The following is a 27,958-nucleotide window of genomic DNA, read 5'->3' on the forward strand; positions in this document are numbered from 1 at the left end:
AGGGTTCTTTCTCTTGGTCCAACAGTTCAGCCATTAAAAGTCTTCCTCTTAACATAGGTGGAGCGTGAATGAATTATCTTTTTGGAACAGTATGATTTAACAGTTTGATTTTCTTTATTGAAATGATTTGCAAATCAACACAGTTATTGGCTATAACTGTTCACCTATTCTGGAAGAGGAGAAAAGTTTTTTGATGCAGCCTTGTGATGCAAAATTGTTCATTCAGCTTAGGTAGATTTCTTTACATACACTATAGATGGTATTTCTAAGGAGAGCTTAAACTCTGGTACAATGATTTGCAATTCCTAATAAATGACCCTGGTAGCATCACAGTGCAGTAATAATCAAGCTCCATTTACTACAGTTTACAGAGACTGAAACAACAAAATAGGGAAGGAGCCAATATAGGCTGGAATCCCACAATGCGCTGATAGAAAAACAGCATGACAGGGTTATTTAGGGGCTAAAGTATTGCTTGGGGATTTGAGAGACCTGAATCAAGACCCTGACTTCTCCACAGAAACCCTACCTAAAAAAAATCTACCTTGTCCTGTCTGCAGCAAGCACCAGCTGTTTGTGCTAACAGCTTTTAAGAGCATTAATTTTGCCTTTCAGGTGAAGCCAATAATCAACCTGAAAGAACAAACAGTGAAAAGACAAGAATTATTCCTGCCCATTTCTAATGTGGGCCAGAGATATCAACGGACTGTTGATACACTTGCTGTTTCTCTGCTGATGGTTCCCCAGTCATCTCTGTTTAGCTGGATGTGGAGTCAGCCCTTTGTGCGGCCAAAGCTTCTGTAAAGATGCAGTAGCCTCAGGTAAAAGGGAAGGTGGGACCGTCTGTGGGAGGGGGGCAGGATAAAGAGGAATAAAAAGCTGATGTGATTACATGTTAACTTCTCCAGCTCTGAGGTCCTCAGGACAAAGTCTGCTCTGATTTTACCAAGAACCTTTCTCACGTTTTGCCTTGTTTCTGTGAGAACAGGACAGAGCCAAGCATCTGAGTGTGACTAAGCTGCCGGTAGGGAAGATGTAACTTGGATGTGGCACCTTATTTCCTGGGGTTTTTTGTTACCTACAGAAACAGTACATGTGAATACTTCACACTGTGTGATTGTGCTGGAAAGTGGGCAAGAATGTGGATTAAACAGGCTGTGAGCCGACATTGTGCGTTCTGTGGGCTGCTGAGGCTTTCCATTGCTGCTGGTGTCTGCGTGCTTTCGGAGAAGAGTAAAGGCTTTAGGCAGAGGGTCTGTCCTGCAAACACCTATAGCTCTTGTGTACCTGGGTCCTCACAAAGAAAAGTTGTTTTTGCTGTATCATGGGTCCTTGAGCTACCAGCAGGCAGAGAAAAGCTACTGACAAGATTGCAGTATCCCCAGCTACCTTAATTCAGATTTTAATTTCCAAAGGGTGGTCAATGCCACAGCAAAATGGGCCCTGAAAAGAAAGCTGACCCAAAGCTTTGAAAACGGCTAAAATCCTGTGGTTTCAGCTCACTTTCCTTTGCTTTGATGGGAAGTGGAAGAAAGTACCTGCAACAATTGCACTTCTGACAAGTCATTCCTGAGTAACAGGCTACAGGCTAGAGAAGAAAACACCACCAAATCTCACTTCTTAAAGTAGTTTATTTTCTGTTGTACATGCTTACTGCATAGCAAAATAATGTCTATATATTTACATTATTTAAATTAATGCCATATTAATATAATAATATTTTAATGTTTTTTACTTCTCAGTACCAAATACTCAAAAATCTCTTCCATTGCCTCAATAACCTCTGTATGGGTTTCCTTTTTTTTAACAGTTACTTGAACAGCATGCTTGTGAACAAGACAGTGTTGATGACACCGGCCATAACAGAAAGCCTTGCAGTGTTTCATCATAGGTATCTTGGACAATATAAAGAATGAACAATACAAGTTTTAATAACATTAGGATTATATGGTGTTATTGAAGAAAACCTATGGAAACTGTCTACAAATCATCTTCAGTGATTTAAATCCCATAGTTTTTATAGCTCATCTGCACACTTCTAGTGCATTTTTTGGATTTAATTATTTGAAGGTTTAATACAAATTTCCCATCTTAAATGTAACTTTATTGCTCCATTCAAGCTTTGATGAATAGAGACCACACAGTTGCAGTATGCGTTTACTTACGTCACCAAACTCCATTTTCCTTGGTGATCTTGAGGCTGTGACCTTAAGTGCTTTGGAAAGAACAAAGGATTTGGTGTTTTCAGAAGATTTTTAGATCATCTCCAACTCGGTTTTCAGTCAAGGTTCCAAGAGGTAAAAGTGCCTACTGACAATTCAGTACACTATGAGTTTATCATCTGTGTAACTCAGATCATAAATCCAGTCCAATTAGGGAAAAGCTATCTTTTATTAAAATCACCCATATAAAATCTACAAAATAGAAAGTAGGTATTATTAGAGTCTGAAAAGGCCATTCTTAATTACTTGGAACTTTCAAGACTCCTATTGGCTTCAATTAGATTTCTAAGGCAGTTAGGTGATGCTCTCCTTCATATTCTCAGTTTCTTCCACTTCTATTTTATTCTATGATTATACCAGTTGTGCGGATCTTTCATATTTCCATTAAATAACATGGAAACTATTAATTATGCTTTGTGAATATTAAAAACTAAGTCTCTGAGCTTCAGTGTAGGTAGGAATGTAAATAACATTCACTCGAAGAGGGTGAATGAATGCTTTTACCCCAATGCAGAAGGAGTAAAGAATCTCTTGCTACAAAGAAAACTCAGCTTTCATGCAGCTGACTGCAGCCTTCCTTCTGCTACTGCTTCACCTTTTTTGAGTTACTTTCCATACATACAAGCTGATATAAACTAGGGGGCAGTTTATATACAGGGGCAGGGCAGTTGCCAAAAGGCACAGCTTGTCAATCAACAAAAATAATTTTGGATGACTAAACAGAAAAAAGTAAAAGCCCAGAAGATGGCCACGCCTAAACCCCCATTTGAATAATAGTCTTACAGGATTCATTTACTAGAATTTACTCAAATACAAGCCCCTCCTATCAAAAATCTAGTCTAACAAACTGTATGGGTACCATGAGTAGTTGCACAATCCTGACAGTAGCTTCTGTACTGGGGCTCTATTCAGACAACTGTATGTACAGCTTAGACATGCAAACATTTCAAATGATACATGCATCAATATTCGTTATTCAGCCATGAAAATGTAAGTATGCTACAAAGTGGGATTCAATAATGAAAAATGTCTGATAACATTAGAAGCATGTCTCTGTAGTTTCCACTAAGATCAGACTGTTGTTTTCCCACAAATAATGAATACTGCCACATGTTTATGCTGTGGACCAGTAACAGACGGATGTTGGTGGAGACTGGTATGTTAGAGGTTTTTTTTTCCTGTAATGAACAAATTGTGCTACGATGGTAGTGGGAAAACAGACTTTTTCCTTGGGTATTCACTTGAAATGGAAGTTCTTAAAGTGTCCAGGGAGTTTTCCATCTGCACAGACTGTGATTTTCTGCACCTCTTTGGGAATAAGTCATTGTAGAATTCCACAGCCTTCTTCTGGAAATGCTTCCCGACGATTACATATAGGACTGGGTTCAGGCAGCTGTTGCTGAAGGCACAGTACACTGCTACCTGGGTCACTATGTCATTGATTTCTCCCAGGCATTTGGAGGTGGGTGTGAGGTAACGGATTGTGTCGATGAACGTGCTGATCTGGAACGGAAGCCAGCAAACAATGAACAGCAAGAGCACGGCAAGGACCAGCATGGTGGCTTTCCTCTCTGTCTGGACTAACTTCAGTTTTTGTAGCTCACTACTTCGTAAGGCTTTGATGATTTGCGTAGTGCAATAGGTAATTACACAGAGTGGGATCACAAAGCCCACAACATTCAGCAAGCAGTTGTTTGCCGGCTCCCAGTAACTGGCTGGGTAAACAAGAGTGCAGGCTGTGATGTTGTATTCTTTGAAATACTGTAAATTTCTGAACAGCATTGTAGGTGAACATATGAGCAATGCACACACCCAGATCACAAAGCTGTTCCATTTGGCACAGACAGTTCGTCGCATCCGTCCAAGAGACATGGTTTTCACCAAGGCCAGATAGCGGTCGATGCTCACTAGTGTCAGGAAATAAATGCTAGAATAAAGGTTCATGTAACTCATTATGTTGACAGCTTTACAGAGGAACAGGCCAAAAGGCCATTGAAAGTTATTAGAAATATTAATAGCCCAGAAAGGTAAAGCACAGACTAACATTAGGTCCGCAAGTGCCGTGTTTGCTAGGTAAACTTCAGCCACTGTGCAGCGACTCTTGTGGAAACACAGGATGATGAGAACAAAGGAATTTTCTATTGCTCCCAGAATAAATATGAACCAGAGGAATCCAGGCTGAAAATCCTGTAGCCACTTCCACACATCTGGATTAATACATGCATATGGATTCAGCTGATGCACTCCTGAATTATTGTAGAAATTTGCCGGACTGACTGTGAGCTCTTTAGTGGCCACGGTGTTGTAAATTTGTGTAACATTTTCAGTTGTGATGGAAACCATTTCTGTACAGAGAAAAGAAAAGGGTGACATGAGATTGCTACATCTAGCTTATTGCTGCAAAAGACACAATAAAAAAAGCTGGCTCTGCTTTTCCTACTGTCCCAAAAAGTCAGCCCCAAAAGGCTGACAATTCTCTGGGTTGTGTTCTCATAGACACCCCACATGCCTGCACAGTTTCACAGACCAAACTGCTATGGACTGTGTGAAACAATTTCAAATGGGTGAAACAGAGGGGATAAAGCAATAGCAGACATTGTAACCAACAGGTTAACTGAAGAGAACACTTACCAGTATTTATTCACTAGAACCAAGCTGTAGCAAGTTTTTTTAATTCTTTGAGGAGGCTCATCATTACTTTGTCTTCTTATCTTTGTGTATTGATAGCCATAGCCTCCTAAAGGACAGATGTACCTTGTGGGTCCTGTGCTGCTTGTTGTTAAGCTGCTAGTTTTGTGGCATGTCCCTCAACATTTTACATCCTTTCCTGTAAAGCAAGAATTGGGTGGAATTCAGTGGTGCTTCCTCCCCAAACACCACTGTATTTTTTCCCCAAATGTTATGACTATCACAGCAGAAATGTAGTTTGCACTGAGAAAGCTGTAAGAGCAAGAATCGGTGCAAGCAGTGTGCCTTTCTCAGCTTCTCACTGGGATCACCTGTCTATTTCTGTCTCTGTGGTACACTCTCTTTCTGCAAACAAGTCACAGAAGAGATAAATGGTACAACCTTTGTGGAGGAACTTGGTTTTAACAGTTCTGCAGTGGGTGGGTTGGCAGGTTGGCAAAGATGGTGGCCATCATGTAAGCCATCAGGCTGCAGTGAGCCAGTTTGGGTGCAAGACCGTGGTCTGAAAAACCAGGTGCTGTACTGTAAATATTCTATGGGTCAAAACAGTTTGGGGGCTTATAGGGAGGTATTTGTGGGCATAAATGCAGATGTGCCCTTAAATGTTACTAAAACCAAATGGGAGTGTGCAGCATCCACTCAGTACTGCTAAAACGTTAATTGTGTGTTTTATTGTGCTCTCACATAATGAATGCTGAGACATCATTCAAATGCAAGATTGCCTTCCCAGATCTGCACATATAGTTCTCCGGACTGGGTGGCAGAAATACTGTTTGTCTTTTTCCAGGTCTTTAAAATACCACTGTTTACATTATGGTTTGATTGGAAGCTTTTCAGATGTATTTTTAATCAAGGTATTTGTCTAATTCAGCCAGTACTCTGGCAGTAAAAAGGGGATGCATTTGTAATTCCTGAAAGGATGGGGTGTTCATTTGTACTCTGGTTACCAGATATTTTTGGTTGATGAGTGTCAGTGCTCAATATGCATATAAATGTTTGGCTGTTGGATGCAGAATTACTGAAAAATGGTGGTCATATTTTTTTGTACTTAGTTTTAATTAAGCACTGTAGTACCTGAGAAACAAAAGCAAAGACCGTATTTTAGTAAGTACAGTAATGGCAGCAACAAAGAAGAGTTTCTAGACCATAAAATTTATAGTACGGGTGTCAGGCAGGACAGGTCAACTGAATAAAACAGGCAAGTGGGACTGAGATCCTTGAAAGACAAGGTAACCTAAAATGGATTAATTAGCACAAAACAAAATGTCAGCAACACACATTTCCAATCCTTCGTAACTTGAGCAAAGGACAGTACTTGCATAAACTGGGTAACAGCATAAATATTCTCATTCTCCAAGTTCATCCTTCCAAATCCTCAACTTTTCAAGCCCATGTCTAACTGCAGGAACATATCTGCATCCTCTGTCCTGCCTGTTCACTAGCCTTGATACTGTGAGAACCACCTTAACCTTGAGACACCTATATCCTTTTGATTTCTGTATGTTTTCGACTAGTGTCTGGAGGATGGGTTGGTGGACCCTCCTTATTACACAGCATTACATGTTTTAGACAACTGTCCAGTGACCTGTGCTTTTGGTGACACTAGTTATCTGGGGCTTTTAGGTCTAGTGGATATGGATTTATTTGTTCCATACTGAAAGCAAACACCATCTGCAAAGCCCACTATTCAAAATTGCCAATATTCTAATTTATGTCCCCTTCGTCTTCCAGGTGCAAGCAGCTACTGCAGGTTGTAAATGCTTTCATTGGAAATCTTATTTTTGTTTGAGCCCTTCCAGACATAGCAAAGCACCTGCACCTATAGTACATTTTTCTGTAACTTTATGTGTTCGTATTTCAGCACAATGGAATAAAGGACAACACTAGAAGCCTCATTGAAACACATACATGCTTGATCTGTTGCTTCTGCTTTATCCATTAGGCCAGACTGGATTAGTCCAACACAACTTTATTCTTGACAAGTTTATATTGGCAGCTCCTTATCACTTAGTTATTCTTTATTATCTTCCATATGTGGATAGACTGATTATTTAATATTTTGCTGTCATGTTTTCTGGATATTTAAATGAGAATGACAGGTTTGTAAACCTCTGGGTCCTGCCATCTGTGCCTTTTAAAGGTAGGTGTTAGTTTTGCCCTCTCTTGTCTTCTGGAATATTCCTGTTCTCTTGGTTTCACAGACGTAAAAGCTGATAGCAAAGATTCCCTCTCCTAACTCCTGGACCATGTCGGGGTGTGTTATATAAGATTCTGCCATTTTGCGTAATACTATATATTCTTTAATTTGTTCTTTCCCAATTCCCATAAATCGAATTGTTCAAATCAATGATCTTACATATCAGATCACAATCTTCATTTCTGAGAGGACTAACACAGAGATATTGAACTTATAATTCTCTGAGTTACTGATTCCTTTCGGTAACAAGCCTAGACTTCCTTCCATTATCCTTTTGCTTTTGATATATTTATAGAAACATTTTACGTTACCTCCTGTGTCCCCTATTAACTGCAACTCATTTTTGTCCTGATGTTTTTGGTATCTCCAATGTTCTAAGTTCTGAAATAACACCTCAGGTAGATAGTCATGTTTTTCTCTAATTAATCTCCCTATAGAGAAGCCTGACATCTAGGTGTTTATATTCATAAGCACTTAAATATCTCAAAGCCCAACTTTGTGGCTGTGAGAGATGCTACTAACAAATTGCAAAGAGCAGTTTCAAGTCTCCATTTCTGTGTATGCTGGCACTTTACACTGTAAAAGCACATAGAAAGTGAAACACTAATGGATGATCCACAAAAGGTCATCTGAGAAAAGAGAAGTTCTGTTGGGCAATGCAATTAGCAGAAGCTATTTCTTCTGCTGGTAGCAGGCTGTGAACCCACAGAAATAATTGGAAGTGCATTATTTTGTGCTTTGAGGTTGGGTGTGCACACATGTTTAATAAGATGTTCATTAGTAATTCAGAGAGTGGTCATAAAGGCTATGTTGGAAATTTCTGTGTCTTTCCCTCATTGTATGACTAATAGAAAAACTGTGATGCAGCAACAGTGTGCAGGGGCTAGTTAGGATGTGACCAAGTCCCTGACATTCGGCTTCTAGAGACCTGCCTCCTTGGTCCTTAGCTCAAGCCCTTCCATAAAGCATTGGTGGAAATGCGGGAGTGAACAAGGTAAAATGTGCTAATGATCAGTTCACAAATCATATTAAAATTATGTGCTTCCTGCTATTTTCCATAGGACAGGAAACTCATTTAAAGTATGTACTTACTGTATAAATTATGACTAACACAGCTACAATTTAGGACAAGGAGTGATCTGCCATTTGCTATCACAGTGAAAATAAATGTGACCCCTTCACACACTCTACACAAATACTTTCTGTGCAATGCAAGACAGGCCTAATGTCTCAGCTGGAACTCTCAAAACGAGTTTGTTTGACAGTTTTGATTGAAACTGCTCAGCTGAAGCAATCTATCTTTATTGATTATAAGGGACTTCTATGGGGGCTGAATTTGTCCCTGCTGAAGTTCACCTCTTACTGTTAGCTACCACCTTCTCCTCGACAGTCACTAAAAACATTGTTATTGTCTCACGTTGTTCTAGAATATTTTTTTCCAATAGCACTGGGCACAAATAGCAAGGTTTCGATAGTGGAGGGGTTGCAGGGTGCCCTGTGTGGGAGGTGGTGATGACCTGCCCAGTACTGGTGGCAGCCAGCCCTGTGCCCCCTGTCGACACTGCCTTGACCGAGGGAGGGGGGCTTTGGGGTCTGCTGGTGCAGGGATGCATTGAGCAACAGCTTGATCCTGCCAATGCTGCAAATGGAGAATTCTTGCAGAGGGACTAGGAAGAAGGGGTTAATCAGCTGTAGTTGCTGGGCTGTTGTATTGTCTTTACAGGCAAGTGGAGAGGGACCCCAAAAAGGTGGTGCTCACTGGTGCCATGACCAGAAAGTTCTGAGGGCTGGTCACAGTCACTAGCACACCTTGGTATCACCTTGTAACCTAGTGGGATGTCCTGCTGGTCAAGGACTGACCTGTATGTGTTGTACTGAGGGCATTATGCCTGAAGACAGATGTGAGATTGTCAGCAAGCCAGGGTTAGCATGTAGAGCCCAGGAGTGCAGTTAATATTGGAGTAAGTGTCCTGTGTGGAGGGAAAGTCTTCATGCTACAGCCATACGTGCTGGGTCCTATGGACGTTCTTGAAAGAAAAGCAGCAGGATATGATGAAGTGGGACAAAAAGCCCTTTAAGGATCAAGAGCTGTGAGCTAAGCATGGAAGGGCAGGGAAAAAATGGTCAGAGCTCGGTTAATGCCGCTACACTGCGAGCAAGCTCCAGGACAGCTAAGCAGTGTGATGCATTGCTTTAATCTCCAAATGGGGAAATGCCCATGATACCTCAGTTGAACTTCTTCCGTAACCCATTTTGGATCTGGATGAAGCTCTACAGCTACTGGACTCATGAATCTGTTAGTACCTCCACTAGTGCTGTTAATCTTTGCTTGTACTATGCTAAACATTTGCTTGTATGACAAGATATAGCAGATAAAATTTTATGATGGCCTCAGTTATGTGTTTTGCAAGGACAAGGCCTGAAATGTGTAATAAATATTCAGATTATTGCAGTGTTATCTCCAGTAATCTACTCTAAGGGAGCAAGGGAGGGACTTTCTAATGCACATATTCAAGTTGTGACTTTTCTGGTTACCTGTTTTGAAGAAACAAGGTGTGAAATTTGTAATTAGCATATACTGAGATTGCCATAACATTAACTTGTTAATTTAGTCCTCAGGGACAAGAGATGGAGCATATAACAGATAAATGTTCAGGCTGTTACGATGTTAAACCCTGTAATGTGGTTTGCTGGAGCAAATGGTGAAATATTAAAAAGTGTAAGTACACAGTCATGATATTAACCTGTATAGTCTAATCTGCAAGGACAAAAGACAGAGCAGGCCCAAGGCCCCGCTAGTGTTCTACTCCAAATGAGGGATTTCTGTGATATATGTCCATTCACGATGAAGGTTGTCTCAAGAGCAGCTTAATTTTCCGTTTATTTCAGGGATTTCTTAATGAGGGATGGGCCTTGGAAGGAGAGGTATGACACCCAGTCTGTAGCATCCTTAACAGTATTTTATAATTATCTGGTTTAAGTGTCGACAGTGGCCAAAATTTTTTTTGGATACATAGAGCTGGCTTGCCATACATACGTACAGCTCCATATACAGCTGGGCTTTGATGGCATTGAGGAGTAGAAAAGCTGGGAGGACAAACATCGTTTTGAGTGAATGGCTACAAATTGACAGGGGTACTGGCTCACTTCTGACATGGTGCTTTTTTTAGAAGACCAGTCAGCTACAGAAAGCAATAAGAAAACACCCAAGCACTGCCACAGCCTCTCCTCTAAACCTCTGTTTCTATGCAGAGCCAAGCCTGCTGTGATGCTATGTATTTTTTGTGGGGGTTTGTCCTCCTGACCATCTCTGAGCCCAGCTTGGGCAGCTGTGTCCCCCCATGGTGCCTATTAGTCTGGCAGCCTTGCTTCTTCACGTTAGTGTAAAAGCTACAGTATATGCAACAGAGGAGCTGTCAGAGCCATTAAGAAGAAAAAAGTTATCTGCCCAACAGATCTGATGTGACTAAAATAAGAAATAGCAGGAGTTTAAAAGCTGCCATAGGTAAGGGCTGTCGTCCACAGCATGCTGCATACAAGGAAGCCTTGTCCTGCTGACTATGTAAGCACTGCTGCTGCTTTCTCAGGAGCTCGGAGTGTAAACCTGATTCACCCAGTAAGTTGTTAAGAGGCTGTAGATCTGCCTCTAAACTGCCTCATTTGTGACCGTCTGACAGGTATTTTCTGGCCAAGGAGGGGTAGGTTTCATTTGAACAGCTTTGGAGGATTTGGTTCCAGGACAATGTCTGTTTGCAAGGAAAAGATTTTTTTATTTAGTAAGAGTTGTAACAAAACTATCTCAATGCATATTTTCTCCTTTAGCTCCACACCTACAAGTCTAGCAGGCCTGAAGCACATGTGATGGGATAGCGTTAGCAGAGGCATGGCTCAGCAAGAGCCCAAAGGTATGCTGGAAGACTGAGGTCATCTGTGATGGGTTTTTATTGTCAGAATTTAGTATCAACAAAAATATAGGCAAGACATCCTCCTTATAAATTCTATACCTTCTCTGTAAGGCTTATTTTCAAAGTTGGTATTTCAACCTGCTCCTCTTTCAACCTTTACTGCTGCAAAAAAGCATCTATCCCCCAAGAAGTTATCTATCCCCAGTGCACTGTCTCTTGTTTCCATCTAATCCAAACCCAGTGGGACTGCTTGTAGCCCTCTTTGGCCTTAGTAGGAGTTTCATTTGTGTCTCCATTTGACTGAATATCAAAAGGTAATTATGTGGCTTTTGTGGCATCTCTGAAGCGTGCTCTGAAAGTTACTCAATGTCCTTTTATTTCTGTTTTACTGAGGAAGCATTCTTTATTTTGGAGAGGTAGAAGTGTCAGACATGTCTAAAATGTTCTGCTATTACTGACCCCGTGACTAATTTTTAATTTCCAGTCTTTGTATAATGAATCTTTAATGGGCTTTAGCACATGTGAGGTTGCAGGTTAGTGGATGCTTTTTGCGGCAATGTTAGCTTAAACATTTGATGTTCTTCGTTCACCCTTCACTCTCCCTTTCCACCCTGCGGCTGCCCTCACAGTTCATAAGGCTTCATGTTGAACCAGATTGAGGAATTTGACTGGGACAAAAATAACCTTGCGAAAGAAAAAGTTACTTTTAATGCAAACAGACTCCTTAATCTGTCTGAAAATTAAGGCAATAAAGAAAAGATACAGAGGAGCTACCTCTCAAAAGTGGAATTTTTAGAGACCCTTTGGTGTGTAACCTTGAAGCACATGTGGAAGGACAGCCATTGCTCTGCAGTTCTCACTAAGGGTGTTTACATCAATTATGTCAGGGAAAATGGAAACAGAAGTTGTTCTGTTAACGTAGCTATTTCGATACCAATGAGCCTAAGGTGAGAAGATACTATTAATTTTCCCTCCTGGGTGAGAGATTAAACCACTCCCAATACTGTCTATTGCAATCAACTAAAGAAAGATGTGGCAAGAGCACAAGCCCAATCAAGTGCAGTGAAGCACTTTGCATAACATTTTTTTTCCATGTGGAAATCTTAAATGTGCTCACTTTAGACTCTCCAGTGTTATACTTTTCCTAAAACATCCCATAATTTTTAGCCCCAAATAACTTGCGATGTTATTTTTCAATGCTGTTTATATATCCCATTCAATAACTGTGATGATTCTGACAAAGGTATTATTTATGTGTAAGATAATTATAATGAGATGGAGAGGGACAGAATGGCTGGACTGCTGTGAGTTGAAAGCTGGTAGGAGGAGGAAAATATGAACTGGTTTGGAGAGAATTACTGAACACAGGGTATTTGTATATGGAAAAAAGGCCAATTTCATTATGAACACTGTTTTGATTTAGTCCAGATTTGGTGATGGTGTTGGAGTCCCAGTCCATATTTGACCTGTGACTTGATGCCCTCAATATTTTAGAAACTTTTCTAACAATGCCCTCCAGAATATTGCAAATGTCACCAAATCTTGATGTTGGTGCCATTCTGAAAGAGCAGTTTTAGTAAAATAATTTTATTTAAACTGAACCAAGAAATAATTGTTTTTAACATTAGAGGCTGTTCCAGGATCAAAAAACCAGGATCTTCAAGCTTCTCCAGCCACTAAATCATTCAATTTCGACCTTGTCAGCCTCAGAAGTTTTAAAGACCCAGCTGGATAAAGGCCAGAGCAGCATGGTCTGATTTCATAGCTGACCCAGCTTTGACAAGGTTGGGCTAGAGACCTTCAAGGTCCCTTCCAATCTGGATTATCCTGATTTACTTAATTTGCGCTTCTTGTTCTAATACCTGAAACTTCCAGTTGTATTCAGGCTGACAAACAACAGCTGAATTTCAGCAGCGCATGCCTGAGCTCACTGGAGTGTCCTGGCTCACCAAGGTGCCCTTGTTCCCTGCAGGTCCTTTGGAGGCTAAGGATGTTCTGTTGAAAGCACTGTGGGAACTGGCTTTTGCTAAAGTTTTTTGGTGTTTTTATTTTTTTTGTTTGCTTGTTTGTTTTCATATATATTGGGACACAAAATTGGCTCATCCAAGTCACAGAAGGAACCAGAGGAAAGTTTTTTTTTGGTGTTGGTAGAGATTCTCAGCCAGGGGCAGGAAGCAGCCCGAGTGCCAAGAAAGCAGAGCCTGCACAGCCAGGAGCTGAGCGACCAACGCTGGTGATAAGCCTGCCAAGTTAGTCTTCTGCATCAGGCTGGCTTGTGATGCACCGGGCTGTTGGAGCCATGTTTCAACATGTACCGTTCTGTTTACTTTTCTAATCTTTATGTTGCTTCAGTTATCTCCTTAGGTGGCTAGAAAAGAAAGAAAAGCCTAGAAAAAGAGTGAGTGAGAGACCTGGAAGACTTACCCGGAGGCATTAAGTCAGTGAAACAGGAGGGACGCACAGGAAATTAAAATAGAAATCCATTTTTATTGGCAACTTGGTCTGGCATAGCAATGGAGAGTTTTGCCTCTTTTCTACAGAAAACTTGAGGGACTGTATTCAGTGTGTACGGAGGAGATGAAAAAAAATGTTATTTTGAGGGAAAGCAGCAGCCAGGTGTTTGGGAAGCAAATCAGGTGCTTGAATACGGGCATTTTGGAAAGCGCAGGCTGTCTGGGATGTCTGCATGGGATTGGTATGTGATACAGAACCTCCAAGTGGTCTTCTGGAGACAAATAAGACACCCTGGAGTTTCTGAAGCACGCCTAGACCCTGCAGGGGCTCCTTTACCCCTTGATGTTAGCATTAAGATTAGAGGGAGGGAGACATAACTCCACTGTGAAGCCAGCAAATCTTTGGGCTTCACAGAGCATTACATGGACTATAAAATAGAGCATTATAGTTCTAAAATGAAACATAGAATTATCACAAAGGAAGATAAGAAAAAGACTCTTCTTCCAGAAGAAATCATTAAAATAAAAGTTTCTGATTTTTAAGTAATTGAAAAATAGAATAAAGGAGGCTTGAGTCTATATTTGAAATGAGTGGGAGTCTGATGTAGTGCTCAATGTACCGGACCTTGGCTTAGTGCTGTTTTTAAGGAAAATTCCTGCTCCTTGTCTTTTGGGAGAATAGGAATACTGTGTAAAGTTGGTGGTACCTTGGCAACAGCTAAAGCAGATGAGATACAAGCAAAGGTTTTTGTTTTTACTCTTTGGGTTTCTTCTGAAAAAGGTATTATCCATGGGTGAAATAGCAGGGGAAAAAACCAAACCTTCCTCCATATACTAATTTTTGCTGACTTTCTGACCTTTCAAAAATCTGCATGTCCATAACACCTTCCTCATTCCTGAGAACTCTGTATTCCTCAGTTGATTTAAAGCTTATCCATTATTTAGCCTTTGCTAACTATCTCAAAGGCAACATAAGCTAGAAAAGTTCAGCAAGAAATAACTTTGAATTAACCACTTTCCTTGGAGAAATATTTCTTCTTCCTTCTCTGAAGTATGGAAGAGAGAAAATACACGTTTAGTCAGAAATGTAATGCCATACAGCTCTGATCATCTGTCATTCCTATTGTGGTATCTATAAATACCATGTATTATTTTATTGTTTATTAACAGTAATTTTACTGAGAGTAATTTACAAATGTGAGTGGATTCAGTCACTCAGAAATCTTTTTCCCGTGAAAATTTCTCAGATGAGCTGCTATCAGGCTACATGACTTTATCCCAGTGAGTGGTGAGCACAAGGGCCAGACGGAGAGCTTGGGCACACTTATCAGGCACTTCTTAAAACAAAGTGCAATGAAGATTTAGTTACAGTTCTGTTGCATGTGTTAGCTCACTTAGCTGTTGTTTGGAGTTGTGTAATTTCTCTTGTATGAAAACCTTTCATAGATCCTGGGTTTCAGAAAGTATCCCCAAAAAGAATTGCCACTGGTGATACACAGAACATTCCTTTTGCAGAGAAAGGCTGCATCAAAGCTTCATTAAATTAAAAAGGGAAAGGTATAGGCAAGTAAATGATAGAAAATGCCAAATACCTTGAATACTATTCTAGGGTTGTTTTGAGACATATCATAGCAAGGTGCAGGTTGGACAAAGGAGTGAAATAAGAGGGTAAATCCTTCAGCTGTTTTTTTTTTACTTTTCTTTTCTTACCCATGCCCTCACCCCACCCCCAATAAACCTTCTGATAATATTTGAAAGGGTTTGGCAATAAGAGTAAATGAGGTCTGTAATCGTGGGACCAACAAGAACTGAAAATTTGATACATACAAGACCTGCACGTAGTGGTGTACTCAGAACAACAATTCCCTAAGTTAAGTTTAGACCTGAATAACTGGTTTAATGTTTTGTTTTCCTGGAGATTTCTATTATGTTAATGCTGTGCAGCTTTTCCCTTTATTTTGTACATGATGGATTAGTAAATGCAGTAGAACTTTCTGTACTTGTTCAGCAACTTTTACCATTGCAGTTCACAAGCAGAGAAAGAAGATCAATTAAAAAACTATTAAACTACTCTGAAAACATAAATCACTGTTTTTCTCTGAGCTCCCAGCACACACTTCAATTTCTGCTGTTCAAACAACTCTGATAAAATTTAAGTTGTTTTGATTTACTGAGTTACCAGCTTTCTCAACATGGTATATGTCTGTGAAGAAATGAAGTGTAAGATGCTCTTAAGTCTAAGTGTTAATCAAGCATAAACCAATTTGTTCTTCTTTTTGTGGTCATTGGGCAGGTGAGAGACCTATTTCCAAGTCTCCATTCTTTTAACTTGGAACGAAATCTGGAACTCAGGTGATCCACATGCCTGTATGCTAAAAGGCCACAAGCTTATTGATTAATGTTGATTAAGACTATTTTTCTTCATGAAGATATTTCAAATTAGTATAAATACTTAAATAATTGTTGAAGCAGGGACATGAATGTGATTCTTCCATCTTTGGAAAAATCTAATTTATAATATAAATTTCATTATAATATAAATCTCACAACTCCTTCTCTCTCTCCTCGTGAATATTAAATTACTTGCTGCTGTTCTCAAGTCTCTCTAACCTTTAATTCTCCAGCAGCTTAATCTTCATGGACTGCCCCCTCCTAACCCCTTAGATTTAGTGTGACTCTGCTCCAGAACCTGGTGTCTGGAGTCCTCAGTAGCTTTGTCTCCCTGAACCAAGCTGGTAAGTTTCTAATTCTTTCCCAGCAAGGCAAATTACTCTTACACAATGCACTCGTCACAGCTGAATCTATACTTTTTCTGTGTATATTGTAGTTTGTTTGCTCCAAACTTTTTGGCAGTTGAGAAAGGTAATATTCAAACAGTAGAAAACTGACCACAAACTCACTCTGCAAGGCTGGCAGGATATTTGGTTCTGTTCTTTTTGGCATTTCCCCATATGAGAACAGATGAGGTTAACCATGAGCACTTGTTGCCCAAAGTTCAGCCAACAACCAACATTTAAGTTAGGGTTAGGGTCAGGAGAGAGAGAAATCTAGGAGCTTCAGTAGGAGTGGAACTGCAAAAACACTGCAGAAGTGAACAGTCGCCCAAATGAGTTCTTCCCTGAGAACTTTTTAATGGGAACCATGGCTGGTTGTCATGGTCTGAGACTCAGTCCATGCCGAGGGTTCAGGTTTGGGCTAGGAAACTCACAGACTATGCCTGCTCTTTCAGAGGTAGGGTGAGCCCTATCATGCCTATACATGTGTTTGTCACACTTTTGGCACTGTCTTATCAGTGCTCTGTGTTTTCCTGTGTGTATGACACTGGAGCAGCCTACTTTTGCACACTGGTATCTTGGGTTTTGTTGACAGCATTTGCTTTCAGAAAGCTGTGAGCGTATCACTGAGCTTAGGGTCCATCTGCTACCATAACCGACTTTGTTCTTTTGGGGTTTATCTACTTGATCTTCATATTTGGCCCAAAATGATGTTTTGTATTTCAGTCTTGGTAAGGTAAGGGGTAGTGCGTCAAACTTTGCAAACAGCATCAAGCTTTTCTCTTCTTTTTCTCAGGTTCCTTGCTGCCTTTGAGGGCAAGCACTACTTTACAGCAATAACATAAGCAGGAATGTTGCTACTTCCCTAGTAGCTGCTACTTCCCTAGGAAGGCATTTTAAATAATGCCAGAGTAGGACACATCCCTGAAAGCGCTGGTTTAAGATTCCCACTCAGCTCAGCTTTCAGGCTGAGTGGCTCCCTTTCTCAAAGGCACAGACGGAGGAGGTGCTGAGGAAAATGGAGAAATGAAGATGGCAGATGTAAATCAGGGGAGGGGCCCTGGCAAATTTGCAGGTCTCACAGGTGGAGGCAAAGAGAAATGTACCTGATGAAGACAGTGCTGTCTGGGGCCCTGATTATTGCTAGGTAGAAATAAGTAAGGGACAATACACTTGCTTTGTAGTATGGGTGAAAGAAACCCAAAGTTTGGTCTTACTTGCTGAGTCACTAGCTCACTAGCTTCTATCATTAGCCAAAAGGCCTCTGCCCAACAGGTGCAGTGATCAGATAATGTTTTGCTCACATTTTTCATCTTTGCAGGGTTTGCACTCAACATTGGACCTGTTGCTGAGAAGGTGATCATCTATTAACATAATTTATTCCTGATCCTAGCTGGCTTGCTGCCTAGCTTGATAATATCTCCCCCTTTGCACTGTTTTGCAAACAATGATGGATGGGAGCAAGCCTAACTGCACATTTGTAGAGGGAGAAGCAGCAAAAGCACTGCTTGGAGTGAGAGTAACATGCTTTGGCACCAGGAACCACGCAGGGCTCACTGTCGAGTGGCTGCGGCTGCTGGGAAAGACCAAGCCTTGTCCCAGGGCTGAAATTTTGCTTGTCCCTTAACCCTCCTGCGCTCATGGTGTCTGTCTACAAAGCTGAATGATCACAACTCATGCAGTTTAACTGAAGTACAAAGACAAATGAGACACTGTAAACTTCCTGACTTCTATGATATGACACGTAGATTTACTAGGTTGGAATAGGGTCAAAGGAAGTAGTGTCCCCTCCCTTGAGCACTGCAGGCACCACAGGAATTCTCCGTTGTAGACAAGGGACTGCTGTACCCCACCAGCGCTGCAAAATTCAAAGATCTTTAAGCACTAATGATGTGAGGCCAGTTTAATATCCATTGCAGGAATCTGATGTCATGTGAAACAGCAGGTCTGATGGTATCAAACACTACAATGTATCTATCAAGTGGCAGACAACACCTTGAGCCCAGTGAATAGCTAAGGTAACCTGTATCCACTGATAAAGAAATAAAATGCTAGTGATTTTATCAAAACTGGCTCGTGCAGCTAGATTGTATTTCTTCGTTAAAGAAAGAATTTCCTGCTTTAGAAAACAACCTTTCCTGACACCCAGATAGATCGAAACTACTGCAACTACTATGCTGAAACCAGCTAAGTTAGAAAAGAAATAGGTGAATTTTAAACCAGTGATGACATTTTTTGAGATGTGGGCTGGAGGAACTGTTCTTAGGATAGGTTCTCAGAACAGGTCTTGGGGTTCAACTAATTGGGTAGTTATAAATTACTCTCAGTATGAAAGACAGATGAGTAGTGATGAAGTGTGCCAGTGACATAAATTGCTTGATATCTTCATTACAGACAACAATGGGAATATTCTGCAGAAAACACTGGACAATAATAGAGCAACAGAAGTGGAATAATAAGAGGAGAAAACTGTAAAGCACTTCTGTTCCCCAAGATGTAGTAACTGGTGCTCCTTTATTTGCCTTGCTATAGCAGAGGCACAGAAGAGCTCTTCAACAGTGCACAAACCTCCACTTAAGGCTCTCTCGCTGATATGCACGTGGATGTCCTCTAAAGCTTTTTTGTTTGCTGTGTTACTCCTAGCAGACCTCTTCAGCTCAGTTTACCCACTCCTTTCTCTTAGGAACAGAAATACTGCTCTTTTCCCTGGGTCGCAGCTCTAAGTTCTCATGATTAGGCAAAACGTGAGGGTCTAATGGCCAGACTATTTGCCAATATTGCTCCCTTTGCACATTAAATACTTAATGGAGAGATCTGAATTTCAGATGGACTGGCTCTGTGCCCTGAAACCACTTTGCTTCTAACACCTTGAGAACATTGTGGCAGCCATTTAGAAAAAAGGCAGAGATTTGACATCTCCAGTGCCTCCAATTGCTGTTGTCAAGGGTATTTGCAATAATGCAACATTGCCTGTGAATTTTCACCACTGGCTTTCACCAGTATGGCCTTAGAGAAAAGCCTGACTGTCTCCGATAGCAAAGATTGGAAGTTCATAGTATGTGTGGCTGAATGGTTGCTGTTCCAAAATCTAGTAGTTATTTCTTTGACAGCTACTGCTTTCCTCATTTCTCATCATACAGGTAACTGATTATTTTACTCTGGAGGTGATTAAGTCTCTGTTGCATTTTATGGAACCATAAAAGACGTTCTATACTGTCATATTATGGCTGCAAAACAAATTTGCAAATACAAAGTCACCCCCACCAGCAGCTGGCCATGTTTCAGTCACTATGACTTTTTCTATTGCTGAGCCCCATGCTGATGGCTGTGTGCAAGCAGAGGAGTCTGTAGTGCAGAGGACATTGCAGGCAGCATCTCTCCTCTCTATAAATTAGTAATAATGCCTTGTGTTCTCTTAATGCCTTCCACCAAAGGGATGTATGGACGGCTTCACTGAATAATAGTGCAGTTTTCAAATGTCATCTTGGGCTCTGACAACAGAACAGGCTAGAAAGTGTGATTAACTATATAACATTCAAGTGAAATTACAGCCTTAATTTCAAGCGGGTAGAACTGAGAAGAGTTGATATTTATCCAGGTTGTTCAAGTTAGCACCTCTGTCACATGGGCTTCTTAAGACAGTCTCAGTTTAATTTAGAACCTCTGACAACAGCTGTGTATCTCCAAACCTACATTAAACTATAACCTCAGATTTCAATCTTCTGAAAAGCTTTTCTCATGGACCATCCCAGTGAATGATCCCCAGCATCACTGGTTTGTGTCAAAGAAGGCAATACAAGCATGACATGATACTCATTGCCTAAATGGCAGGTTGTCTTTGCTAAAAGAATTGGTGTGGTTTTTGATTTTTTTTGAGTTTTTTGTTTGGTTGTTGTTCATTTTGTTTTTGTTTTTGTTTTTAATTTCATACTTTTAAGAACTTGTAAAAGCAGAGTGCAGCAGTGCAAGCACTGGTGAGCTCCCTTCTCAAGGAGAAGTCTAGTTTGGAAGGTGCTTCACTTCCTAAATGATAAACTTCAGAGAGCCATCTTGCCTTGCCCTTCCTAGGTCACACATGTCCTGCTATGCTGTTGCTTGAGCAGCTGGGACAGTCATTTCATATTATTTTAATGTATCTGCTCCTGACTTAGCCAGTGCACGAAGCATTTGCAATTGGAAAGAGGTCAGTTTCCAGATATCATGGTTAAAAATCACCACAGTTTGTATTTTGCAAAGGAAAGCTCAAAAACCAGATGTACAAATTGGAAACAGGGTATGTGTGTGTGTGTGTGTGAGCAACTATAGTGAACTTCAGACTGTATTGCAATTTCCTTGGCAGTCACAGTAGATAAAAATTGGATGTACATCCAAATGTAGCCTGTTTTTTCTGCTGAAAACCCAGGGGGACTCTAATGTCAACAGTTCCTAATACACCGTATTTCTATTGGAAGAATTAAGAATTCAGATACATGATGATAGGGATTTGGTGATTGTACAAAAGTGCATGTGGCTTTCAACACTCAGAGGTCTAGGAAGTTCAGGACACTTCTTCATTTGAGAAGTGGGGTAATGCACAGCACATATTCGCAATAGTCAGTGTTTGGATTACAATTTTATTTTTGCCTTTTCATGCTTTGCCAGTGTTCTGAAATTAACGTGTGTATTAATTTATTGTCTCCTGTTGCTAACAAAGGGATGACATCTGAGCCTTACTGGAATCTGGTGCAGCCAATATGTATTTCACTCTATATACATGGGTTTTGAGCCCCGGTGTTCACCACGATATGCCCATCTGCTCTTTCCAGAATGTCAGAGCCAACAAAAAAAAAAAACCAAACACGGTGAGAATTTAGTTAGATAGACATATTCCCTTAGTATGTGCCACAGCTCCTTCAAAGAACTATTGCACCCAAAGCTAACAAAACCCAAAGATCCTTCAAAGATTGGGCAGTCACATGGTGTTGGGTTGTCATCGGGTGGCTCTGCAGGCTGACACAAGATCGGAAACCTTTTCCTGTCTGCACAACGGTAGCAAATGATAGATCACACTTTCTGGTACCTCACACTCACGTGTTATTACAGCTCTGGAGGAGATATTTTATAAAATGTTGGAGGAGGGGAACTTTCTTTTTGTATTAAAATGACTATCAAACCAGAAAGTGTCTGGAGAAACTGATTTTAAAAGGAAGATTTTTCACAAAAAATTGGGGGAATTTAACAGAAAATATTTTGAAGATGTCATTTCTGATCTTGAACAAAGAAGGAGACATCCTGAATGCTAATAGCTTAGCAGGAGCCCCAGATTCACTCTTGCCCTGTCTGGCCAACCAGCCAGTTTATTATTTTTACAAAGTGTAGCAGCTTTGAAAAAGAGCATAAAAGAGCCCAACTTGCCCAGCTTATCTGCCAGGCACTTGCATAAGAAAGAGGATGCCTTGCTCAAAATCCCTGATCTGCGCTACCCATTCCCAGGCAGCTTTCTCCTGTGCATGTGCATGTGCATGTGTTCTGTGTTTTGGTTCCTTGCTTTTGTTAAAAATGTCAAGATTCTTTAATTCTGGATGGGAATTTCACTTCTTCCTTCTGCCTTTCCCGATTTTTCAGTGAAACAGATATTTTGTCTTCTGACCAGCTTTGTTAATTTTGAAAAAGGTTCTGATTTCAGTTAATCATGTCACCTTTGAACTTCTGTACCATCACTTTTGCAGCTGCTGTAGACCAGAAAGCGCTGTGTAGAATCGCACTTGACAGTTTTCTGCAGCAGGCAGCAAAGGCTTGTGGCGGGGTGTCAGGGCAGGAAGAAGTGAAGAGGAAATGAGCAGATGTGAGTTCTGGAAGAAAACATAACACTGCTAAGGAAAACAAACAGAGGAGAAATGCTGCTGCTCAGAAGGAAGCAAGAAGAAATGGAAGGAAGGAAAAAAAGGGGGAAAAAAGGGTTTAATTTCCCAAAAGGGAAAAGGGTTCCGAAACAAATAATGAATAGGGATTCCTGCCTGAGTCAGGTATATACCAAAGTTATGAGAGTTTTATCTGCAATTTTGATTTAGAATGTTATAAAACCTATATAGTTACACAGTTTGGATCCTTATTTTACCTGTCTTCAAAATAGTCCAAAATTTGAAGTGATTTGATTCTTGTATTTATGCTCAAACTTTTCTTTGATTTTTTTAAGGTTATTTGACCAGAGTCCATTTATCCTAAATCATACCTTATTAAATGTGTTCTATTTAACCCTTTTTTAAAAACAGACACAAATGTGCAGTGGAAACTACTTCTACAGTAAACCTGTCTATAGTGGTACATGACACAAAGTGTAGCAGAATGGAACTCCAGATGTCTCATACTGTAAAGATATGAGCTGTAATCATGATTTGAGTGCCAATTTGTAGATTATGTCTATTGTGGAAGAAAACAAATTGCTGTCTTCTTACATTCCAAAAAAACCTAACGTTCCAAAGTGTCGCAGGAAACACCTACACAAAACTGACTCCACTTTGTTACTTCTACTTCCTTCTGCTTCTGGAAAATGTCCCTTTTGCTGAGCTGTCTGGCTGCAATTTCTTGGTTATAATGTGACTCTTTTAATGGGGAAAAAAAAGGTTTCTCAGAGGAATGATGTAAGCAGAAGGTGAGAGCCCACAGCTGTCTTATGCAACATGCCTGTACATGCTCTTTATAAAAAAATACCTATGTTTAAATTAAAACTTCTGTGAACAATACCCCAGCCATTCCTGAATTGCATTGATGTCTGATTCATTATGACTACTTTAACCAGGTTGGAATAGTAACAACTTGAAAATTAACTTGCAACTCACAGAGGAAAAAAGAAAAGAACTATTGAGAAAGCTCAGATTCTTATGACTTGGAAATTTTGGCATTAACTAGAAGAAAAAAAGCAAGAGCCTTGCCCAAGCAAAGAAGAAATAAACAAACACAACGGTCTTCATCCTAATAGATGGACACATCAGAAATGTCTGATGAAAATATTTGTTTAGCATTTTGAACAAAATAAAAATCTGAGAATGAGGAAAAAAGTGGTGGAGGCTCCTTGTAGGATTGTCCCCCAGTAATGGGTAGGACAGGGTTGCATGGATAGCATGGTTATGCAGAACATGTATTTTACTTCTCTGACAAGATGCTAATAAATCTCTGTGTTTGTCTATATAGGTGTATATATCTGTGTCTATATATACATCTATGTATGCAGAGAGAAAGGAGAGAGAATTTCCGCAAAGCAAACATTTCCTGATCACCTTTATTGCCAAAACTAATTTGCCTGCTGTTTTGCTGTTTACTGTGGGAGAAAGTGGTTTGTGAGTTCCCCATGCTGGGCACTGGAAGCACCAGGCACAGCAGAACTTTCTGGGTGATGCCAAGGAGAACAGCCACCTGTGAGCTGGTCTTGAGCAGGTAAAGTGGGATTCTGTACGAGTAGCATGTGGCAGGGCTCTCCAGGGTACAAACACCGTGTGTGGAGGGTTTGATTTAGATGACTCGGTCTAAGGAAATAAAGAAATAAGAAATCCATCTTTGAGCTCAGACATCACAAACTGAGTGAGACCATCATAACAAAGAACCTGATGACACTAGACAGGTTGTAAGATTCACTGGCAGAAGTTCAGCATCGAGCTCAAGCTGTACAGTTACAAAGGCTGAAATCTGACTTGGAGTGTATTTTGTGTCCCACAGCAAAGTTCACCTGTTGTGATAGATAAAGGAACACCCACTGCACAGGTTTCTTTCTTGTCTCCTGACTTCACAGCCGGGAAACATAAGCATTTCACAGACCTTCCCTCTGGCAAAAAAAGCCAGAAAAAGCACGTGGCTGTGCTATCATGTTTGGTAAGCAGGTTACTGGTGAGGATATCACTCATCTCTTCTCATAGATCTGTAAGACCTCATCTGCTATAAATTGTCCTCACTCTGCTGATGTGGACGGCACCAGGAGAATTCTATCCAGCTGAGGACCTATCCTGTGTGGCTAATTGTACCATATTTTATGTCCCTTCATCTGGTTGGTTGCTCGGCGTGCTGTTTGCCCCGGTCTAGCAGGTAAGACCCGGAGCACAGCTCTGAAGATATTGCCATAGTGTCTGTGTTCTGCTGATGACCGGAGGCTTTGGTGATAATCAATGTGCAAAAGCGCGGTGCAAGCACAGGGACAGGCTTTGCCTTAAGGAGCTTGTAATCTAGGCAGAAGCCAGCTATAATACAGAGTGTAGAATATAGCTTGTTACGGGAAAAGACTGCTGGAGAAGGAGATGAGAGATGCATGCAGACCTGGGCTAAAACCTAGTGACATAGACTGCAATATTTCTGTCTTCCTACTTGCTTGTTTAAGGATCAGGTCCCACCTTTGAATTATAAAGACTTCACAGCTGCTTTTTGTAAAAATGCTCAGAGGACCTGATTAAACACTTCCAGTTTACTGGCTTGCCCACTACCTGCAGGCAGTTTACCCTTCACATTAGGAAAGTGGCTTGGGTTATTGCTCTGCTCTGTGTGTGTGGGCAAGGGGCTCACATGGCCCTTCTGGAGGGGAACCTGCTGCCTTTCCCTCGTACCCCATGACACTTGAAAGCAGCAGCCTTTCAGTCAGTCAGACAGCGCATAGGAAATCATACAGCCACAGCAAAGGGACAGAGCACCTCCAGAGGCACAGGGGTGTGGGTCCCAACAGCAACACTGCAGGAGGAAAACCATCTACGGCCAGTTCTGCCTCTGGGCATGCATGTATAAGTCCTGTTAATATTAAAAAGACCTGGACCCCTATCCATAGCTCATTCTTTTTTTACGTCATTTACCTGTAATCTCAGATAACGTGAGTGGGAGAAATGGATTTCTGCATTTTGACAGCTCCATTCTCTGCAAATCAGCCATAGTCTGAAGTCTGTCTTTGCAGCACTATCAGCACTCTGGTGTACCTTCGTGTGCAAAGCTCAGCACTAGTGGATCTGCAGACCCGGTGATCAGATTTGTTTGCAGGGATCACAAAAACCAGCCCAGCCCTGCTGAATCGAGATGAGGAGTTAAACATGTAGGGGAGGTAAATACAGAAAAGCAGCAAAAGTAAGTCAAGTCCACCCCTTCGGGGAACATCAAGAGTCCTGAAGCCACCATGTCTGAATGTGCTGGATTTGCTTATCATTGGACTGAAGGCAGCATGCTTCCAGCAGGTAACTTTGCTCTTCATCGTTTTCTGGTCTGTGTCCCATTTGTGCCTCTCCCCCAATATTTAACTCCTTAGTGGGGTACTCAACCATGACCACGGTCCCTCCGTCCCAATGCACTAGCATTACTCCCAAGTAAATGAAGCATCACTGCTGTGGTGGTCACTAGCAGGTGCAACTTTGTCTGCGTGACGACAGCAGCCTGCAGAGCCCAAGTTTAAAGTGTTGCTGTAGTGCTCTCATCCTCTGCGCCTTCCCATTGTGGCTGAGCCTACCTGCCTTGGGGCTGTCAAGGTGCAGAGGCGCTCTTGCCTCCTTCCATCCCTGCGCGGGGACACCCGGCTGAGGGGTGTAGCTGGTCCAGCACCTGCCTGCCAGCTGCTGGGTCTGTGAGCCAGCACCCAAAGCCTGCACTGCAGGGTGCCATTCCCTCCCCCTGCCCATCCACACGGAGTCCTCCGACTAAGGGGAGCTTCTGTCTCCACTTTAAAGTACCCACAGCTGTGTGTCAGCCAGGCAGAGGCACAACTTCTCAGCTCAATGCATGAAGTGTCATAAACACCAGAAAGAAATATAAACCTTTAGATAAGGGGGGGGAGAACAACTGAAACATACGGAATACTGGGAGAGAGTTTAAGAAAATGTCAGTGGCATTAGAAGAAGCCTGGCTTGTGCGTAACTTTTAGAGAAGTCGAGTTTTTAGCTAATGACATTAATTCTCAGGGTTGTCTTAATTTTATATTGGTTAGCATTGCTAATGAGTTCTGGTGTACTTTTGCTGTTGACTTGATTGCTATGAGGGAATTTGTTTTGAAAGCAAAACACGATTCTCTGCTGAGTTTACCTGGATTTGCAATATTACATTTTTTCCTGCTGTGGCTTTGAAAACAAGTGGGATTTAGGTGTCTAAGAGCTTTTTACCCCCTTCTTTTCATGAAAAACAGACTTTCAAACACTGACTATTCTTAAGCAGTGAATTTTAGGGTCTTCATACTGAATGTGCTAAAATTCTCCCAAATTCCTCATTTTCTCTCTGAGAAAAGACTTCAACTATTACATACCTGTGAGAATTTTTTACAGCTGTGTTCCAGTGCAGTGATGAGATTCTTATTTCAGGAAGCTCTAACCCAGTAGGAAAGGCAGGTTTTTTTGTTGGATTGTTGGTACAAAACGTTCAGGTAACTCTGAGTAACACAGTTAATCTTGTTCTAGCACGTATGGGGCCCAATGACAAAGATTTTCTGGAGCTGGCTCTGCTCTGGCTGTTCCAAATTCTTTATTAACTTGGGTATGTTTATCTCTTCTCTGTGTTTTCAGTATTCACACTGAAAACACAACAAGTATATTTGGAAATCTGTAAATGATTCTGAAGTGTGAAGATGTTTCTCTTAATTTTTTTCTTAACAATTGCATATTCTCAGAGAACAGTATAGTAACCATATGACTGATATTACCCAATATCCTGATACTTTAATCTTAGAGACTCTGCTGTAAAAATAGATATTTTTTTTCCTAGATAACTGTTTTCTAGCTTCTTTAAGGAAATATGCACAACTGTTCAAGATAAAAGTATATTTTTATCTTAGGAGATAGCATCTGAAAGATTACATACAGTGCATTAAAATAAGGCTTTTAACGACAAACTATTTGAACTCCTTTGGTTTTATGACTATTTTGTTATTATTATGCTAAGATGGCTGCTTAGGATACCAAGTAAATGGAAAATGAAGAGCTGAAAGTATAGCATATATTTCAACCTTCGGTCTTTTCATTATATGATCATAGTTAGAATCCCAGGTCTAAGATTTTCTTTGTTTTCTTCTTAGTAAGATATGAAAAATCTTTAAAGGTTGAGTCTTTGCCGTTCAATCAGTGAAGACAGGGCAGGTTAGCAGTGTAAGGGACACGCATGCACACACTTCCTGCCCCACAAAGTTTACAATCAAAATAATAAACACAGAGAAAACGATCAGTACGTACAGAAAAGAATTGCCTTTAGTATCTCCCTACTATTTTGTAGGCAATTTCTCAGCTAAAAACAAAGTTAGCTGCTTGCACTTTCTGTTGTTGTTTTTGTGAGATGAAAGAACGCGTGCCCATGGTGTGACTAGAGACGTGGAATGTCTTCTGGAGAGAAAAAATCCTTACCCTCCAGTAGCTCATACACTGAATATTATCTGTGGCAGGTGAAAAGCCCTGTGCCCTTGATATGCTGGGTACTTTGAAATAAAACATTTTTCTGTAAACGTTACAGCTCTGTAAAACCTGACAAGTTACAAAATCACATTAGGAATAATTACTTTTCTCCTCTGTGTTCCTGGAACACTAATTACATCAGCTCTTTTTCACTGAACCAGAAATATATTAAGAATTCAAGAAGTGGTTTCCAAGAAGCAACAAACAATACCGAATGTAATTAATGAGAACATTTTATATTGAAGTGGGAACACATACCTTGACTGCAAATTCACCACTGAGCAGGTACAAACGAGTGAAGTGCAACACGTCTCTGGGAACAGCCAAGCTCCTTCTGTTGTTTGAATGAG

General features: G+C 40.8%; 1 protein-coding gene across 1 annotated transcript; it reads right to left on the reverse strand.

Moving 5' to 3' along the window:
- Nucleotides 1–1,729: 1,729 nt before the first annotated feature.
- Nucleotides 1,730–27,958, reverse strand: BDKRB2 (bradykinin receptor B2). The gene is made up of 2 exons (XM_005438901.3): nt 27,867–27,958; nt 1,730–4,567 (listed from the first exon to the last, which is right to left on the reverse strand). The coding sequence occupies exon 2, from the start codon at nt 4,563–4,565 to the stop codon at nt 3,420–3,422; it is 1,146 nt and encodes a 381-aa protein (XP_005438958.1). The 5' UTR covers nt 4,566–4,567; nt 27,867–27,958; the 3' UTR covers nt 1,730–3,419.

Source organism: Falco cherrug, chromosome 7 (assembly GCF_023634085.1).
Source record: "Falco cherrug isolate bFalChe1 chromosome 7, bFalChe1.pri, whole genome shotgun sequence".
Taxonomy (NCBI): Eukaryota; Metazoa; Chordata; class Aves; order Falconiformes; family Falconidae; genus Falco; species Falco cherrug.

Excerpts from the sequence above, each read along its gene's own strand:
- BDKRB2 (XM_005438901.3), bottom strand. The coding sequence starts at position 4,565 with ATGGTTTCCATCACAACTGAAAATGTTACACAAATTTACAACACCGTG.